This window comes from Pteropus alecto, unplaced genomic scaffold, assembly GCF_000325575.1.
Source record: "Pteropus alecto unplaced genomic scaffold, ASM32557v1 scaffold164, whole genome shotgun sequence".
Lineage (NCBI taxonomy): Eukaryota > Metazoa > Chordata > Mammalia > Chiroptera > Pteropodidae > Pteropus > Pteropus alecto.
Window position 1 is genome coordinate 3,407,769 of NW_006439568.1, and position 15,890 is coordinate 3,423,658.

The 15,890-nt window shown below is 40.7% G+C and overlaps 1 protein-coding gene across 2 annotated transcripts in view; it reads right to left on the bottom strand.

The window, feature by feature from the left end:
- The window catches only part of NSMCE2 (NSE2 (MMS21) homolog, SMC5-SMC6 complex SUMO ligase), a 201,749-nt gene that overhangs the window by 82,538 nt on the left and 103,321 nt on the right, over window positions 1-15,890 (bottom strand). The window contains exon 5 of one of the 2 annotated variants that reach the window (XM_006916559.3): window positions 12,038-12,121. The exons of the other annotated variant lie outside the window; for it this stretch is intronic. Coding sequence (XP_006916621.2) covers window positions 12,038-12,121 — 84 coding nt within the window. The remainder of the gene's footprint in view (window positions 1-12,037; window positions 12,122-15,890) is intronic. 2 annotated transcript variants of the gene reach the window in all.

Sequence of the window (15,890 nt, forward strand, 5' to 3'; positions counted from 1 at the left end):
AAATTAAGACAGGACCTGACCCTGCGCTTACTTGAACACCTCACCTCATTCGCCATACCTTAATCCTGGCCCTGTCAGATTCTGCATAAATTTTAATATTTTTAAAGTATTGCGTAAAATATTATCTATCTTGATTATTGGATTTTTTTGGCACTTCCTTAAATTTTGTGCCTGAGGCAAGTGTCTCACTTGAGATTTCTCATTTGTGTAAATAGTAACATCAAAACAAAGGTAACTTCCATAGATGTGCTGTGAAGATCAGATGAGATATCTGCACGTGTCAAGGTACTGGAAGAAGTAAGACAATTTTTTAGTATTATTATTAGTTTAAGAAGAGTTAGAAGAGTCAATGAGGCTGAAAGATGGCACAATAAACTCCCAGAAAGTAACTCTGGCCAGTTGTCCTACTTCCCTCTCCTATCCTGTGTCAATTCTCTCTTACGAGATTCTGAAGTGGCTTCAAGAACAGGCAGCCCTGTCCTGGGATATCCTGCACGGACAATTGCCACTGGGTAAAAAAAGACTCGGATGGGACTCAGCAGAGATATACACAAGTTAGCCTCTTGCGATATCAGTTTTATCCATCCTGCTGAGGATTACTATTTGAAAGGAACATGGAGAGCGCCGAAAAGGTAAAAGAAACAGAAAAGCTAAGATTAAAAAAGAAGCTTCCACAAATTTTCACATTTGTGGCAGGCCACTTTGGGCTACGCCTCAGACTTCCCCGGCGTAAGTTGCTTGCTTGCTTTTAGGGCTTACTCCAGGGAGATTTTGGGGCGCCCACCACAGTCCTGGCTCCACCTGTCCCTGTGTTCATCTGACAAGCATCCAGAACACCAATTACATGCCAGACACTGGAAATCTGGAGACCAATGAAGCACAGCCCCTGTCTTCAAGGAGACAGCTACCTGGGGGTATCAGAGTATCAGAACTCTACACGGGAGACTGAGACCTTCATTCATTCAAAACACGTTAGTGAGTGTTGGTCGTTAGGCGCTGTTCTAGGCGCTGGGGAGACAGTCGTGAGGAAAACACAAACGCCTCTGAACTCCAGAGCTGATACTGGAGAGGGAGTCTCGAGTTAGTCCAGGATTGGGTTTGTTCTAGGAAAGACCAGACCTTTTATCGCATTCTATCAGCATGGTAGACCTAAAACCTAACAGAAAATCAAACATGAAGCTAGAAGTAATTTTTTAGTTTCCTCATAGGATTCATCTGTCCTATGATCCAATAGGGATAAACGGGCGTTTCAGTGTCTAAGAGAGACGTCCCCTACAAACATAAGGCCGACTGGACGTCTCTGCACAGATCTTTGGGAAATTGCAATTAAGATAATGATTTCTACTTGGCCACTTTGAATTTTCAAATTCAAGTCTAGGCTCCTTGAAGACGGATGTCAATTCATCCCTTATCCCTCTCTCTTCTCTCTTAACCTGGGTACTTAATAATCAATACTTGTCGATTTAATGCAGTATATGGGTTGAATAATATTTTCTAAATAAGTGCGACCAGCTGTAGATATCATTCTCCCAGCTACCTCATTACGAAGTCTCTGCCCCTGGATGGGAAGTAGGGCAGTGGTACATGTGGAAGGAATGGTAAGGCCGATCATCATAAACACGCAGATGTAGCTCAAGAGAACAATAAAAATGTACTCATCCTCAGCTCTTTTCACAGAGGCAATAAAATGGTCAAAACCACTTACCACAGTCACAAGATTATTACTTGGCTTTGTATAATGCCTGCTACTTTTCAACGCTCTTTCAAAATCACTATTTCATTGGATTCTTACATCAAACTTATAAAGTAAATAGGGCGAGCGATACCATTTGAGAGATGAGGAAATGAACACAGGATGGGTCTCACCTAAAGTCACACAGCTTAGTAGTGAGTTTAGGAAAACAACTGGACTCCCATTGTAATGCTCACCCCATCACACCAGACTGTGGAGCTGTAAGCATTCAGTTCTCAAGTTTCAAAGTGCCTGGCACAGGATTGACACACAGTAAACTCTGGTTGTTTTATTTATCTCTGTTACCCCAGTGTCTAGAGCAATGTTTGCTAAATGAATGGATGAACGACGAATGGATGAATAATAAATGGATGAATGAAGGAGTGGCAAAACTAATGGAAGGTTTGACTCATACTTTAGCTATATTAGATAGCAGCTTTCATAAAATTACATAAAATTGATTTCACAAATGCTTTTCAAAAGCTTCCAAATTGCTTTTTTTACTCCCTTGCCTGATTAGCTGTAAACCGAAGTAGATGTTTTTCCCTGACCTATTTTCGAAGTTAATCTTTAAATCCCTCGGTTACAAAATCATAAGGATTAAATATTCGTTCTGGGAAAATGTATAATCGTTCAGGAAAAAAAAAAAATTAAATGTGAGTATACTGATTAAATTCCCAGAATTCAAGATACTAATACAAGTTATATTAAAATGCCTTAAGTGTGATAAGTCTCCAATGACAGTTTAGTTGCTGAAATTTCAAAAGCTACTGAAGTCATAAACCCAATTACATGAGAATAGTAATGGCAGAACAGAGAGGCCTAATTGGAAAAGTAAAAAACAGATGCTTCCATAAACAATAAAGGCTTTACAATATTGGGTCTAGACTAAATTTGAACGCCTAGGTGTCTTCTGATAGAAAGCAAGAAGGTTTGCATTTCATGAACTTGATCACCTCTCCACTTTCTCCCTAGACTGATGATGCTAGGATTCAACTTGCACAAACTCGCCCTGCACAGTATCCAGCAAAACAGTGATTGTCGATAAATGTTAAATAACAAATTTCGATGATTCTACAAAAACTGCAGGTAAGGACACAATTCTGTGAAGACTATGGAGTACTTTGGTTGACTCGCAAACAGTGATTTTTGTCTCCTCTCTCACTGAAAGGTAAATATCAGGGTTTGTTAGCAAGAGTTATTGAACACTTTCGTCTGTAGGTTTGGTTTAACACATGATGTTTCTTTGTACACATGGAATAAGATCATTTACGCATGGAATAATATAGCCATGTTTTGTTTTAAACTTTCTGTGCTGTAGGGTAGATTGGGAATTAAAGAATTAAAGCATGATAGAATAGGAAAGGGCTTACCTAGATCCAAATCCTCATTCTAGAGAGGAAACTCAAGCTCAGAGAGGGAGAGTGAATTATCCCTGGTTCGACATTCAGTAAGTGAGGGAGCCAGCAGGCCCAGAATCTAGATCTGCTGGGGAAGACAGATCTGGTGCAGACGCACAAAAGAGCAGTCGTATATATTCACTGGGGACAAAGTAACCTGTCCCAAACTGTAATCATCCTCTGCTACAGCGCTGTTTTCATAGAGTACTGCTACTCAGATGACTTCAGATTTAATTTTATCCTCTTGGTTCTATTCTGAAAAACCTATTTTCACATTGGGCCTAAAGAATCAGCCTCTCCTGGGTCAAGTCACGTTCGGCTCCACTCCCTTCCACCACACTGACCCACCACAGAGATCTCTCCTCCCGTATTCCTTAATTTGAAACCCAAACTCAAGAGTAGTGTAAGAAAGATGCTTTCCAGCCCTGGCTTTGACACTGACTTTGGCCTCTGGCAAGTCACTAATCATTTCTGGAACAGTTTTTAATGAAATGCTTATCAAGCAACTTTCATGGCAAATATTATGTATCTAGCACTGATACTTTATTATGGTATAATAATAATAACTAATTTTCTAAAAGAAACAGGTACTTTGGGAACTTCATGATCTCACCAGATCCTCTAAACAACCTTCCCCAAAGGACTGTACAATCGTTCTTCCCATTTCACAAATGAAACCAAGGCTTAGCTCTCACATTATTTTTCCTATTTTATAGTGAAGAATCCTGAGGGTTAAAGTAGCCTCACCCGGAATCTGCCTCCCGTAAGTAGCCAGGATGGAAACCCATGAATAAGACACTAATAACTCCAAAGGCCACCGTGGTGGACACAGAGGTGTCCTCCAGATGCTCCTCAGAGGTGACATGGCTGGGAGCACTGCTGGCAGAAAATCCTCAGCTCTCAGCCACCTTTGGGTCCCCCTTTGGTTACCACTTTAGCTGAAGAGAGTCGCCTTGCCCAAGATCATGGCCATTCCTGGAGTGACCAGCACCCCGTGGCTGGTCAATGAGGTGTAAAAAGCCTGGCCTTATTTCCCCAACCCAGGACGGCTCTGAAGGGTCACCTGTCTCCGGGCGTCCCTGCAACGTTGGCTGAAGCTTCTGTTGAGACTGTACCATAGCAACCTGACTTCCACTTCTGTGCGACCCTGTCCCCTCCCGCTTCGCCTTCGCCTTCCCTCCCAGGTCTGGATTCTGAGAACTCTCCCTAACAGACTTCTGCACGCCAGCGTCGGCTTCCCAGGCAACCCAACCTGGGACAGTCACGTTTTCACTTCGCCAGGCTGCTGCCTCAGTCGCTTCATCTGTAAAAGGGGAGTTAGGATTAGATGAACCCAACCTAGTCTCAGCTCCAAAACTGGAGGTGGCATAACTGAAAACACTTAGGAGTTAGAAGATCTGATTTCCATTTCTATTTGTCGGTAGGGATGCACACTTTCTAGTCTGTACACTGGAATAACATCTACTCTGCCTTTACTTCTCATCACGCTATTGTCCCTTCTGCCCAGAACACTCCACCCTCTCTCCCCACACCTGGCTAACCCTTACTCACTCAGGACGCAGTTGACTTGTCATCTCATTGAGGAAGTCTTCCTTGATGCTGAAGGAAGGATTAGGTGTCTCTGTGTTGCTGTGATACCTATATCACTGCCATTGCAATTCTACACACCTTCAAAATTGCTTGTTTGTGTCTACCTTGTTCTGGCAACAAAACTTGGTGGTTTAACGCAACAGTCATTTATTTTGGTCATGAATCTGCAATTTGGGCAGGGCCCAGTGAGAACGGCTTGTCCCTGCTCCACACAGAGCCGTGTCAGCTGGGGCAGCTCTCCTGGAGCTGGAGCACGCTTCCGGCATGGTCCATTCCTAGAGGTGACAGTGGGTGCTGGCTGGCAGGCCCTGTCTGCCCGGGTCTTCCCATGGGGCAGCAGCTCAGGTATCTTCACAGCATGGCGGCTCGGTTCTAAAAGTGAGGGTCCCAAGAGACAGGAAGTGGAAACTGCTAGTTTTTTAAGGCCTCCACCCAGAAATCGGTAAAGTTTCTGAAGAGAAGCTGAATAAGAGTCTATAGTCGAGCAGTCCAGAGCCCAGATTCAAGGGAGGGAGCACAGCCCCACCTTTTGATGGGAGGACTGTCAAAGAATTTGGGGGCTAGGTTTTAAAACCACTACACTACTAAACTAGGAGCTCTTACGAACATGGCATAAGTCTGCTGAATAAATGGATCCACTTTGTACCAAACTGCCCACAAGGAACTTCACAATGTCAGTCAGTCACTTGCACCAAGGAGGGTCATTTCCGGACGACTCCACCATATCGACTGGCAAGAGGATTAAGGTTCAAAGGAAATTAGGCTTAACGTCTTACAGCATTTTAGAAATGGGACGAATTTATGAGATAATCAAATTATAGTCCATTTTACAAAACAAAACAAAAAAAACTGAGGTGCATAGATAAAAGAATACAGCAGAATCCATGTGGGTCAGTTATATAAAAAATCAGCAATGATTCATAATTTGTTATATATGGGAAGTGTATAGTATTTACCTGCTCAGTTTCCTTTTTTAGCAAGTCAGAGCTAATTAAACCTCAGAATCTGAATGGTGAGTCTTGTTAATTTTCTTTCTTTTACAGGGGGACACTATTTAATTTTTGCAAACTGGGTCCCATTAACAGATATCACTGTAATTTGATTACTCGATGATGCACTACATTTCTTGGTAAAATGTGCTGTGAAACATTGATGACTCAAATACTATGCACAGGCATGTCTCTAGCCATTAAATAGAATATGAAAGAACGCATAAGGCCTCAGTCATTAAACACCTTTAAACACGACTGCAGCAGAAATGTGAGCAAGAGATATGCGAGTTTGAATTATTAAAGGTAATTATTAAAGTCAAAGAAAATGAAATAATTTGACATCAACAAGGATTCAAATTATAAGCCAAACTCTAAAAGGTGAATTTTGACTAAATAAAAAAATAATAGCTTAGTTTACTAATTTGCAGAGAGATACCTAATTATAGCTTTAGAAATACATACTTAGACCTGAAAATATTTTATCTCTTCTAGGTTTTCTGAGAAGTTTCCAAAATACTAATCTTATATGAGAAGTTATGACTGTGACCAGCAACAACAAAAAAAACCAACAAAAAATCAGTGAGACTTGATAATTAACTGAATACTCAGTGCCCTTTAACCAAGAAAGTAAAATCAGTTTTCCCCAGGGGAATAACCATTTTCTCAGAATTCTTCCTGTGTGGCAGAACATTTAGGAAATTACATTTCCTAAATGTAATTACCTTGTAAATCAAACTGCCTAAAAGACTTCATCTTAAACTTTTTTGGAGGAAAGGCATAATACTAATTTAACAATCCCATAATAAAGATAAGTCTCATGGAATGCTGGTTTTATAAGACAACCTAAGAGGTATATTTATAACACTATCTGCACTCACTACCCAATGTTTATGCGGCTACTACTTCTTACCCATGACATCTGAGAAACTATAAAATCCCCTGGAACTGATCAGAGATAAAGAGGAAAGTAAAAGAAAAAAAACTTCGTGCAATCCATCTGAGACATACTACAGGAATTCCCCAAACACCTCTCCACAAAACCCGCATCTTTTTTGTTTAGAGCGCGAGCGCGCGCACACACACACGCGCACACACACACACACACACACACACACACACAGCCTGCCCCCCTCAGGGTTAATTGTTATCAATCAGTGCTTCATTATGCATCTACCGTAAGCAAGGCTTTGGGCTAGACTCAAAAAAATTCGGAATCCGTGTACACCTGCTAATTCAAATTCTCTAGCAGATAACACAAGTTTAACATTCTTTGAGCCCAAGCCACACGGAGCTCGCATAGCGTAAATAAACTCCCTGTGCATTTCCCTATTTCCGATGTCACACGGCAGTACTCTGGAGTGAGAGGAGGAGGACAGTTATTTCTTTCCCATCTGAGAAAGCAATATGGAAAACAGTAAGGAGAGCTGCGAGCTTACCATCTGCCAGGCACATAATGTTAAGTACTTTGTATGTACTATTTCATTTAATCCTTGTAATAATCTTAAGAAAAAGGTACCGTTTGTTAATCCTTGTTTTATAGGCCAGAAAAGCTAGGCTTAAGGAGGTAAAGAGATTTACCCAAGGGACACAGCTGGTGGGTGAGGACACCTTAAATGACTCTGCTTCGCTGCAGTGCTTGAGCCTTGAGCTCCTGAACTACCCACACAGCACGTGACTAGCCATTTAATCTAATCTACGCGCTGCTTAGCCAATGAAAGTTAAAGGTATGCTTTCTTTATAAAATAATTTAGAAATGGACAAACCCAAATAGATTTTAAACCATTGACTACAAGATTAAAATACTCCTTCGGTTATAAAACTCACCATTATTTTACGCACTACTAAGTAAAAAAGGTGCCAATTATAAGACTTCATCGATAGTAAACATATGCTAATTTTAGATACTAAAATGTAAGAAATAGTCTGTCCTAAAACGAATGAAATACAGTATGTTTATTTGACCTGCTTGCTCCTCTTTCCTGTGTAAGATTTACCATCCTTTGCCAGGTCTTACACATTTACTTCTCTTAACTCGCTTCCTCAAGGCTGGTTGTTTCCAGAATGAGTTCTGTCTGCTTTTTGCTGACGACCCCCCCGACTCTCCCCATTGATCTCATCTATTTGCAAGGCCGTGCCAGCGCCTGACGGCATCCCTAATGATGTTTTTAGCTGACTCTTTCCCTAGACTCCAGACCATATTTCCGATGGTTTATCTCCAAACTGATATTATATAAACTCTTAAACTCGATATGTTGAAAAGCCAGTCTCACTGCTATAAGCCTAAGCCTGTTTCCTCATCTAGGGCTCGTGTCTTGTGGTGGCAGCACAGGACAGTATATATACTGGAGGAAAAAAGTCCAAAAGAGTTCAAATCTCAGCTCTGACACAGCCCCTGTCAGACCTTGGGCAACTGATTCAGCGTTGCTTAAAAAGTCTTCGTTTCTTTATCTAAAAAGTGGGATTGCTAATGATAACTTTCAGGTGGTAAAGTTAAGTCAGCTAATTTTTTTTTTCAGGGCAAGTAGAAAAGTGGGATATTTTGTGAGTCATTCGGCATCAAAGATGATCTTTTTGTTGCCCTTTCAAGAAAAGATGCCTCAGCTCGATGTAAAATTGGAATGACAATCCTTTCTCCTCTAATGTCTGAGGTGACGTGTCACTGCTCTTCGCACAGCGCTGAGGTGACTGGGTACAGATGTACTTCCCTTTTGAGGGTAACAGCTTCTCCTCACTCCACGCCACCCCACCCTCATATCTGGATGCTTACAGTTTAGTCATTTTTGAAATATAACAATTTTGATAGAATGTGTTTAAGAGTGACTTTTTCATAATTATTATTCTCCTTATTTAATGACAGCTTTATTCACACAACATAAAATTTCTTCATCGTATTTTGCTGGCTGCTCTTGAGCCCTTTGATGTGAAGGCTCCTGACGTGACTCCCTTCAGCTAAGGTTGGTGATAAACGCGGGAAGTTTAATATGTAAGCTCAGGTTATCGTCCTGAAGCAGAAGCCTAGCCAGCACATCCTGAAGCTGACCGCTGCTGCCACAGTGCTAATCCTCCCATCTGTCCCACTGGCTCCATCTTGGAACATGTTTTACATTCTTTACACACTCCTGGCTTTTTCATCAGGCTCCTTGTTTCTCCATGGTTCTGCCATGTCCAAGCCTCAGCCCTCCTTTCCTTTCATTCTACAAACTCTTCCTGGGTGATCTCATCTACTTCCTGTATCCAACTGTCATCTCTGTCAGTGGTTCTCAAGCCCCTCCCTGAATATTGTTTACATAGAAGCATTCTCTCATCAGTAACAACTCTCATTCAACACAGAGATTCACAGCAACAAGGACATCCTGAGATCTCAGGAGGGGTATTCATAGCTTGAAAAAGCACTTCTGACCAGGGACGTCTGGTCTGAGACACGCTTCTGCCTCATCTCTGATGGACGGCACCATCATCCACTGAGCTATCCATCCCAGAAGCCTGAAAGTCATCAGCACTAGACTTGAGAACAAAGATGGTGTCTCTCTAGTTCCCCGCCATATCTACTAGAGTGTCTAACATAGTAGCACAATAAATATTTGTCGAAGGACTGAATTCAGTCACTCGCTAAAATTCTGTGGTTTCCAATACATATCCTTTCAACCTATCCTCGTCTTTTCATTCATGCTGTCAGGACTTTAGTTAAAATCACTATTATTTTCTACCAGGCTTCCTACCACAGTTTCCCAGCTTCCTGTCCTGCCTCCCTCAACCCACCCTCCATGCTACAGGCAGAGTTCTCTCTTCCCACTAGACAGTTTTTATCATCCCTCCACGTAAGGCCCTTTAAAATCAAATCTAATTTCTCAACACAACAAACAAGTCTATAACTCTCTCGACTTTGTACATAGCATTCCTTCTACTTGGAAGAACGGCTCAGGCATCATTCAAAGGAGAATTTCTTGATGTCCCAAAGCTGAATTAAACATTCACCTTCTGTGCTCTCCAAAGCATCCCGTACTTCTCCTAGTATTGCATCTATTCTGTATTGTAATGGTCCGTTTACTTGTCTGTTTCCTCAACTATGTTGTAAATTTTGATGGGTGGGCCACTGTCCTTTTCACTGTATCCCAGTGTCCTGCACAGTTCTGGCACAGAGTTGGCATTCAGTGAGTATCTGGTAAATAAATACATTTTCGAATATCACCAGTGACCATGAAAGTAAATTACTTTGGAATTCCATCAACGGACACAGATTCTGAATCTCGCTGGGATCCATAAATAAGTAACTGAGTGCATGAACATTATGAAATTGGACTCAACATTTTGTGAGTGTATATACATTTTTTTAGGGTAATTTTCAGTCTATCTAGAGTTTATCATCCTAAAAATTTGAGAAAGATTACTGTTGCAGTTTATTTGGTTAGAAAAGATAAAGTGTACTACAAACTAACAAAATCAAATTGTAGACACATACACACAACACAGACAGAGACACACAAACACACACATGAACTGAATGACATCAAGCCCAGGGTAAACCTTTTTTACTGAAAAGGGACAAGACTCAGAGGAGTTAAGAGGGCAGCAGGAAGACTGAAGAAAACAGCTGCTGCCAGAAAAAGAATTTAGAAAGGCAGAACAGAAAGAGAACAGGACCTTCCGTCTACTCTGCCATTTTATATACGGTCCTTATGCAATCGCTGTGTGAAAGGCTGGCTTCCTTACAAAGGATGTCATGTCTGAAGCTCTCTGTATAATTTTGAAAATTGCAAACTTCAGCTTGCCATAATGCTGCCCGGCTTCAGGACGGTTCTGTTCTACCAGTCTAGCCGTCTTTTCAGTTCTGTCCGGTGAGTCCCTGTCTAGACTCTGACCTTCGACAGAAGGAAAGAAAAGCAGCAAAAGGCAGGCCGTGGCCTGGGCTTATGAGAAGGCAGGGGCAGGGAGAGGAGGGCGTCAAGCACTCACTGCTTCCCAGGTGAGCATCTTCCTCCGGCTCCCTCTACTCCTGTCTTTATTTGGAGCAGAGTTTGTGGACCTCCCTATTTGCAGGACTCTTATCATTCCCTTTTGGAAAATGAGAAAATGTACGTAAGTTCTGAAAAACACTGGTAGTTTTGAAAGTTGTAGGTGTTTCTTTCTTTTCTTTTCTTATCTCATTTTCTTTTATTTTTATAAGTGTTGACCATATTCATAAAGCATTTAATGAAGGAAGAGAATGTTTTTTTCCCCTTTTTGGTAATTACTTGTATCAGCATAAAACATACTATATATACTGCCTAATACTAACCCACTAAGGTAGGATAAGCACTTCAGAGGTCATGATAACCTTGATTTTGAGTATTTCAATGATACCTCGTCTAATTTCCATCACTGTAGAGCCCACAGTATAGCTACTGCTCTTAAGTGCAAGATGTCTCTGGCTATGAAACAAAATTTGCTCACATAAGGATGAAAAATGGACCCTGTCCTCCTTAGCATACTCTTCATCCAAAGACAATGAGAGCCAGAGGAGAGTGGATGTGGTGAAAAGGCCTAAAGAATTCACTGACTGGTTAACCAGCATCTAAATAATCAAGAATGGTCCACAACTACTGATATGGCCATTTGGCCCCATGTCATTTAACATCGGTACACAAGACCAGCTCTGTACCCACGTATAGGGACAGGAGAGAACCTCGGGAATTTATTATACATACTATTAATCCAATAGCGTCTTACTTTGCTGCAGAACTCGAATTGTATAAATGAACAAAACTGTGATTGCTAAAACAATAGTTTTTAGGAACCAAGTTTCTAAAAAAAAAAAAAAATTGTCTTTTTAGGTTTCTGTATTTACCTATGCCATCCTCAATGTCTGAGGTCCTAACCTACGAATAAAATGTATTATTTTAAACCATAGAGACGACTGAGAATTGCTCTGGGTAATTCCTGACAAATTTATGGTGAAATTTAGTGATCAGTTATTCCGGCCGGAAGTTGAAGTGAACCGGGAGGAAGAGGAAAGACAGTGGAAAAACTGCTGGCTGACGGAGTCCCGCCCAATAGTCTACTTATGTGATGCGTCAGTTAATTTTTTTAAACTTCTGGGATTCACCTAAGAGTTGTACTGGGTTTTGCCCTGTTACCTACACTCATACCCTTTTTTGGCAAGAAACTGCTGTAAATGAAATCTGGTTCAGGTCCCGTTACATTCACAGATAGGCCGAACATGTCTCTGAGAACACGTGTTTTAGTTCTTCCCTAGCAATGTGGGGGATCTGAAACCCTTTCAAATGCAACTGGGATTGTTTTGAGGAAAGAGAAAGAACAGAATGGAGGAAAAAAAATTCTATAACCTCGTTCATTGCCTGCTCTACTCGCTTCCTTATCCTTAATCTTGTCGCACTCACTGCGTCTTCCATCTTCTTTAGGTCTCCCCGCTGCAAGAGAGACCCGAGTTAGGAACCGACCGAGTATGATGCCAGGACCAATGTTGACAATGAGATGAGAGGCAGAAGCGAAATCAGAAGAGGGGGTAACGGCAGAACTGGAAATAAGTTTTCGGAGGTCCTTGAAATGGGGCGTACATATGCTCCGTTATCCATGAAGGTGTGAAATTTGCAAATCTAAACAAATAATACTCACCCAGAGGGAAAGGATCTATTGTCACTGAGATAATACTATTTGGTGCTCTCTAACTGAAATGTGCACATGATTAAGATGCTCTTTACAGAGCATGTGGGGAGAAGTACGATAGTGACGTGTGTGGAATGGAAAGGAAGCATGGAGCGTGACCACACGGAAAACCCAGCCGTCCGCTCTGACAGATGCCCACACGGCGGTGTTTACCTTGAGGAGCCTCGCAGACTCTGATACCCGACCTCATTGACTGGACCCGGGAATGCAGACTCATGCTAACAAAACTCACAAGACACTGATGTATTAAAAAAAAAAGAAAAAGAAAGCGACTTTATTATTTACAGTGAGCAATAGAAGAATCAGGCACCCTGCATGTCCCCGTCTGTATCAGCCTGACGGTGAATTATCACCTTGGGAAGGCAAATCAGCAGAGGGAAGTTGGGTAAAAGCCTGGAAGCAGAGCGAGTGAAGTTAATTACACAGGATTCCAGTGCATAATGGCATGAGGCTCCGCAGCTGTCTACACCGGCGTTATCTACCTGCCAGGCAGGCTGGGACGCTGGCCTTCACCTGGCAGGTACGACTGGTCAGACAGTGTTTTGTAGGTGTCACGACAATTACATTAATAGCTTTTCTTTTTCTCTGTTTTGGAGACAGAGAAAGTCCTCTTCTGAGGCAGAGTTTATGTGTTTGTGTGTTTTTAAGATGTTTGTGTGTTTTTATAACCCTCAATTAGGTTACAGACAAATCTTACGGCCCAAGGAGTCTTCTGGTCTCTTAAGAGATTGCCTCTCTTGGCTTTAATCTGTTAGGTGTTCATTTCTCAGTTTAATTTTCAGAGAGCTTTTTTATTTTCCTGCTCCCTGGGATCCAGAAGGGCAGCACATGATGGAATCCACATTTGCCTACAGGTTCCACAAAGTGTCCGTCAAATTTAAATTGACCTGTATTCATTGCGCCAATGTTATGCCCACTGCTGTGCCAGGTACAAAACGATACTCAGAAGTATAACAAGAGCCTCTCAGGACGTGTTCTATCTGCTGGATCCCTGAATCCTAGGTTCTTCTAAAGGTACATTTATTTATTCATTTTCCACTAATAGTTACAGACCTTCTACTATGTACTGAGATTTAACAAGTACGAGGAACATAAAGATACACATGGCACTGTCTCGTTCCCTTTAATAGCTTACAATCCAGCAAAAGAATAAGCCATGTTTTTAAAGAAAAGGTACTGTGCCAAGCGGCATGGAGCATGGTGGAGGGAATATTTTTATATCTAGGGGCAGAGACAGAAACCATCTTTTTTTAGATCTGATTTAAAAAATGTACTAAATAACAATGATGATTTTAAAAAATTAGCACAAACTATAAGTTCCTTCCTTGCTATTTCCCCTTCCCTGTTCTATATTTCAAGGTCGCCCACAGTAGTTCCAATACTCTTCCAGATCTTTTTATCTACATATGACACACAAACACACACACACACTTTTCTCCTCAACACATGCATATTTAGATATATGTGTACATCTATACATAACTTTGTATTACACATCTCATTTATATAATACACACATGCACACACCCATTTATATGACATACATGCACGAGTGGGATCATACTAATATATACTGTCTTGTAATTTGTTCTTTTATATTGAATTATCTGTTGTAAATTATGTCCATAAAGAAGTGCACAAAATAAATATGTTCAGTTTAGAAAATAAATTACTCTGTATAGCTACCACTAGGTCAATAAATAGAAAATTCTGAAACCCCAGAAACTCCTTGCATGCTCCTACCCTCTCCAAAATCATTATTCTGAATTTTTTGTTAATCATTTCCTAGGTTTCTGTATAGTTTTACTACCTATGGAACAGGCAAAGTTCAAATTTGCCTGAATCTGCAAATGCCCTCGGTCAAAAGCAGCTTCCGTCCCTAAGCCTCTTTGAACTTTCACTTTTCCTTAGATTTTGGCCTTTAATTCCTTATCTTTTCAGCTCTTTGCTGCTCTGAGGTCTTCTCATACATATTCAACATTTTCAATTATTTTCAGCAAGAGGATTGTTCGAATCGGCCATATTTTCAGTAACAGGAATCTGTGTCACTTCTCAATTTCCTCCTTGTGTTAGTTATATGTATAAATGTAGATTCTTACCCACCAGATCCTAACTCCTTAGGGGTCTGGAGGCAAACATCTTCATTTTCCCACAGCACAAATAGTGAAACATGCAGTAAATGCAGAAAGAGTAAAGAATAAAAGCCACGGAAAAGAGAACGAATACGTAAGTGCTCCTGCCATGGAGTTTCCATTTCCTTTTGGCAAAGAAAGTTAAGATGTACGTGCATAAAATAATTTGATGTGAAATAATGTCAGGTAATAAAGAGATACGTTTAAATGAAATCACTTATATTTATTGATATAGAAAATTTCCAAGATATATTTTCAAATGAAAAAAGAAATTTGTAGGATGGTGTCTGCGTATACAATATATGTCGACATTCATCTCCCACGTGTGTAAGCAGGTGTGTGTGCAAATGTGTGCCTGTGGGCATTCTTGTTCTTGCATAGAAATAGAACTGCAAAGACACATAACAGTGGTTACTTCTATAGACAAGAACTGGGAAGCCAGAAGCTATCTCTTCACTCTCAAATATCCTATATAATATTTTTACACATAGCATATATTTTATAGTTGGGGGGAAATTTTAAAATATATATTCAAGGGCAAACATATCTGACAAAAGGAAACCAAGAAGAAAAAAGAGAAAGAAAGACAGAAATTATTGAGGAAGGTTTCTTCAAAAGATAAGACTTAAAATGGGTGCTGAAGGACCGGAAGAGTTTAAGTGAGAGAACAGGGGTGGGGAAAGAGGTGGATGAGTTTTGTCTTGAGCAGACATTAGGGAAGAAATGAGGATGGTACCTGAAGAGGACAATACGGAAGTTTCGCTTGGATAAAGCCAACTCCAGTTGACATGCAGACATATGATTCAATGGACAAAACAGAGCCATCACATAAAATGTGGAATGCCATCCATAGTAAGAGCTACTAACTGGTTTGATGGGAACGAGAAGTCAATCCTGGTTACTGTACAAGGTGGTCACATGAGATAATACTAACCTCATGGAGTAGTTTGTGCAGAATGAGATCAAGCGTGAAAAATCACCGGTAATTTGTAAAGTGCTAAATCAGTAACTATAAGTTTTAAGTAAGTTATATTAAAAATTACATTTTAGAAAGATTGTCTTGGTATTTCTGTGTAAAATGCATTACAGAGGAAGACAGACTCGGAGCGAGGTCATTCCTTAGCAATATAACATACTTGAAAAAGCCTGACCAGTTTTTGTAATCTGAAAAATACAGGTAACTTCCTATCTCTCAGGATTGTTACAGGGATGAAATGTACAGAAAATGGCAAGGTCAAAATCTAATGCATTAGTTCATTTCTTCTCAACTGCTGATTACAGTCCAGAGGCACGTTGATAAAGATCAGAACTGAGGCCCTGATCATGGGGACAGAAAAGGTAAACCCCAGAGATTCTTCTAATAATCAATAAGGACCTACTG